This window comes from Octopus bimaculoides, chromosome 19 (genome assembly GCF_001194135.2).
Source record: "Octopus bimaculoides isolate UCB-OBI-ISO-001 chromosome 19, ASM119413v2, whole genome shotgun sequence".
Classification (NCBI taxonomy): Eukaryota; Metazoa; Mollusca; class Cephalopoda; order Octopoda; family Octopodidae; genus Octopus; species Octopus bimaculoides.
Genome location: NC_068999.1, coordinates 24302832 through 24307603, shown reverse-complemented (window position 1 = coordinate 24307603; position 4772 = coordinate 24302832). Strand labels below are relative to the sequence as shown.

The following is a 4772-nucleotide window of genomic DNA, read 5'->3' as shown; positions in this document are numbered from 1 at the left end:
TATATACATATATATGTGTGTGTATATATATATATATATATATATATATATATATACACACATACACGACGGGCTTCCTTCAGTTTCCATCTGCCAAATTCACTCACAAGGCTTTGGTCAGCCCAAGGCTATAGTAGAAAACACTTGTCCAAGGTGCCATGCAGTAGGACTGAACCAGGAACCATGTGGCTGGGAATCAAGCTTCTTACCACATAGCCATGCCTGTGCCTATTTATAAGAGAATCTCTTTGTATGTCACACAAAACAAACACCATCATCACTTTCACTCCAATTATTATGACTACTGCTTCAAACACTATCTTTACATTATGTTCATGACTCCATTACTATCAGTATTATCACCACTAAAAACAAAAAAAAACAAAAACCTTTATGGCAGTGATGGACAAACTGTGGCCTGCAGGACTTTATGAATGACATTCCTAATGAAAAATTACTTTGAATTTTCTTAGCAGTGCTGCCTACCTCATGATGAGCCATGTCTCATACGCTTGCTTCTCAAAAAATGTCTTATAGAGCAGCCCACAACTGCTCTATAAGACTAATTAATCTACAAGAAATAGCAGTCAAATATTATTCAAATTTACACCAACAGTTTTGTAGTCTTACATACCCCTAAAAACGTGGAATGGTCATGTCTGGAATGTCTTTGATCACAGGTCTGCTTAATCAGAGTTGACCAGGGATGTAGCAGCAGCAGTAATGAGTCAATGAGGAACCCTCTATATTACGGAGAAGGGGAACACCTCTCACATGAGAAAAATTTGAACTGTATTCAAATATGAAACTTTCAGCTGACAAAGTCTCTAATAAAAATCTACATGAAAAGAATGTTTAAAGCCTTTAAACAAAAAAACAGCAATTTAATGTAACATCACTTTCACCATCATTTTTAATGTCCACTTTTCTAGGCTTTCAGGGGCTGGATGGAATTTGTCAAGGTGGATTTGGAACATCCAGATGCCCTTCCAGTCACCAGCCCTAACCAGTTTCCAAGTGAGGTAATATTTCTCCATGACCAGATATACTTTCACAGAAGATTGGGAAAAAGGGAAGCTGCTTGCATGATGGTGAAGCTCATTTACATCTATTGTGCAATATCAAGGTAAGGTGATAGTAGCCCCTACCATTATGTGGCTGTGTGGTAAGAAACTTGCTTCCCAAGTACATTGTTCCAGATTCAGTCTCACAACATGGCATCTTGAGCAAGTATCTTCTACTATAGCCTCATGTCAATTAAAGCCTTGTGAATGGATTTGGTAGATAGAAACTGAAAAGAAGACTGTCATGTGTGTGTGTGTGTGTGTGTCTTTATGACTGTGTTTGTCCCTCACTACACCATTTGACAACAGGTGTTGGTGTATTTATGTCCACATAACTTAGTGGTTCAACAAAAGAGACTGATAGAACAAGTACCAAGTTTAAAAAAAAAACACACAAAGAAGTACTGGGGTTGATTCATTCAACTAAAAATTCTTCAAGGTGGTGCCCCAGCATGGCTGCAGTCTAATGACTAAAACAAATAAAAGATATATATATATACATACATACATACATATATATATATATCATCATCATCATCATCATCGTTTAACGTCCGCTTTCCATGCTAGCATGGGTTGGACGATTTGACTGAGGACTGGTGAAACCGGATGGCAACACCAGGCTCCAGTCTAATTTGGCAAAGTTTCTACAGCTGGATGCCCTTCCTAACGCCAAATATATATATATATATATATATATATATATATATATATATATATATATATATATATAGTAATCCCTCACCATATTGCACTTCACCTATCATGCACTCAGCATATCATGGTTTACCTTCGTGCACTTCAGTACATCGCAGATTCTTCTGGCTAATATATGTAAATTTATATCACGGATTCTTCAGAATATCCAGGTTTCTGCGGCTGATAGGTATTTATATTTTTTTAGATTTTAATTATTCATGTGGGGGGTTTTGGAATGTAACACCTGTGATAGTTGAGGGATTACTGTATACATACACACACGAGTTTCTTTTAGTTTCAGCCTAACAAGTTTGCCTCCAAAGTTTTGGGTGCCCTGGAGCTGTAGAAGAAGACACTTTCCCAAATTTCTGCACAGTGGGACTGAACTGGGAACAATGTAGTTGTGAAGCAGAATTTGTAAAATGAAAGATTCACTAATGTTCTTTGTACAGATGTATCTTCACAGGTTCTGATGACTTTGTAATTAACCCGTATACTAAAAAGAGGGTTCTCACACCCTGTCACTCAATATGACAGAAATAACAGTCAAAATCTCCCTCAAATCAAACCTTATTCTCTAAAAAGAGAAAGGAAGCATTAGATGATGTAATTCAAGATGTCCTGTGCTTGAAAAGAAAAAAAAGTGAAGGGACTGTCCTGATCTGAACATCATTAATAGCTCAAACAAGGTTGATTTTGGGTGAAACAACGTCAGTAGTAGTCAAGAATATTTCTACCTCTGCATTAAGCCTGGCATAAAACTTCTATAAAAACTATTAATTACAATATTTAACATTCAGTCAGAGCATGAAACTATTGGAACCAATACTACATGTACTTCACAACACATCCCTATATATTTGCCTCTCAAGGTATTCAATCACTTGCAACAAAAATGTCACAAGAGTGTCCTTTAAATAAATGTCGCTCAATATATGAAGCATTATGCTTAGGACAAAAATGATTTGAGCTATATATGCCTGGAAAAAAGGGTGTAACAAAACCTGCATAAAATAAGGGAAATATTGTTCTCCTAGAAGGACCTATAAAAGTGTTTCTATTTTAGGCATTTTTATTTGGAATGTTATATAAGAAATGTTCATTCAATAAATATTATTACAGCAATGTTTGAATCAATATTTGTATATTTGCTAGCTGAAGCTATTTTTAATTCACTTATGCTACTAATATCATGGAAAGAGGCAGGAATGTCTAAACTTCCCATTTCCACTCAAATGTTTATAGTGTTTACTTGGAAAAACCATTCTTATTACGAATTTTGAATGTTGTTCTTTACTCAAAGTTTCTTAACAAGTTGTTATGAGAGAAACTTTCAAAATATATCATAGACAGCAGTGATTGCTACAATCTTTAATGATCTCTCTTTCTCTCTCTTTCCCTGCAGACACAAATATACACAAACATAACTGATCTTAACAATGTAATCATTACTCTTGGGACAGATCTCAATGAAAAGAAATGATTATACAATATAAGAGAATAAAGAAGTTCATTCATTTGAGAAAGAATATAGAAATGTACTTACCTTTATTTGTGAAGGTGTAAGTTGTTGAAATATGCTTCTGTCCATTCCAAACACAATAGCATTTAGAGCACCTGTAATAAGGATTTTTATGAAAGACATTAGTCTAGGTTCCTTTTCTCTTAAGTTGGTATTTTAACTCTGAAAATCATTCATGGGCATCAACAAAACATCATATTTTTTATCCTCCAACAACTTAACAACTACTAATTTTCTATAAAGCTCAGGTGAAGCCCACACTGGAGCACTGCTCTCACATCTGGGACACTGCTGATGTACATCATACAGCTTATAGTGCATCCAAAGAAAGATTGCTCATCTGATTTGCATGAAGTCACTTTAAGTTCTGGCCCACAGAGTTACACTCCAAAGACAGGGTCATGCTCCAAAATCACACTCTAACCTTTGGCCCATAGATGCACTTTCTCAACCCTCTGCCTGTTCTGCAGTTAGTATAAGTGATCTCTGCCCCTTGGGGAAGAGGCATTTGTACTCTCTCTCTCTCTCTCTCTCTCTTTCACACACACACACACATTATTAATGTAATACATATTTTCAGTATGTTCAAGATCATTGCTGTTATTGGAGTAAAGATTTTTGCCGACATAACATGGCAGTCCTGGTTTAGGACGAATGTTGCTGTAATTTAGCCCCAGGAGGCATCGTCTCCAGCTGGCTATACAATACAATCTGTGTCCTTATCTGTGTCCCCTGGGGCTAAATTACAGCAACATTTGTCCTAAACCAAGACTGCCATGTTATGTTGGCAAAACTCTTTACTCCAAAGTACTGTTGCAGAATATCTCTCGTTGTGAGATTTAAAAATAGTAATTTTCTAATTGCTGTTATTGTTTCCATTATCTGTACCAGTGATAATCTTCTGTCTCCTCTACAGAAGTACTCTTAGACATGTAAGAATAAATAAGGCTTAAACAACATTTCAAGTAGTACTCATTGACAATAACACAGCAGTATACATTGCTGCTGTTGTTATTTAACCCAAAGTCAGCCCTGATCAAGCATATCAGTAATACCCATGATGATCCCATATTTTTGACAGTTATACTGCATCAATGACTACATTATCCAATGAATCCTTTTCTATGGTATCAGGATGTGATTTGAATGCTTTCTGGCTGCTATTTTTAGCAAGTTGAGTGACCACTCTCATGACCTTATTATTGTATATTAACATGTAGTACCATAATGGTACTTATTACATATAATACTTCAGCATTAGTACTTATCTTCAGTGTACTTACTGACATGTAACACTGTACAGTAGTTCTTAAATGATGCAGGAGTGGCTGTGTGGTAAGTAGCTTGCTTACCAACCACACGGTTCTGGGTTCAGTCCCACTGTGTGGCACCTTGGGCAAGTGTCTTCTACTATAGCCTCGGGCCGACCAAAGCCTTGTGAGTGGATTTGGTAGACGGAAACTGAAAGAAGCCTGTCGTATATATAT

The 4772-nt window shown here is 36.3% G+C and overlaps 1 protein-coding gene across 1 annotated transcript in view; it reads right to left on the bottom strand.

The window, feature by feature from the left end:
* Window positions 1-4772, bottom strand: part of LOC106884106 (cyclic AMP receptor-like protein A) — a 267251-nt gene that overhangs the window by 16465 nt on the left and 246014 nt on the right. The window contains exon 12 of the mRNA XM_052974900.1: window positions 3310-3380. Within this exon, the coding sequence (XP_052830860.1) occupies window positions 3310-3380 (71 nt within the window). The remainder of the gene's footprint in view (window positions 1-3309; window positions 3381-4772) is intronic.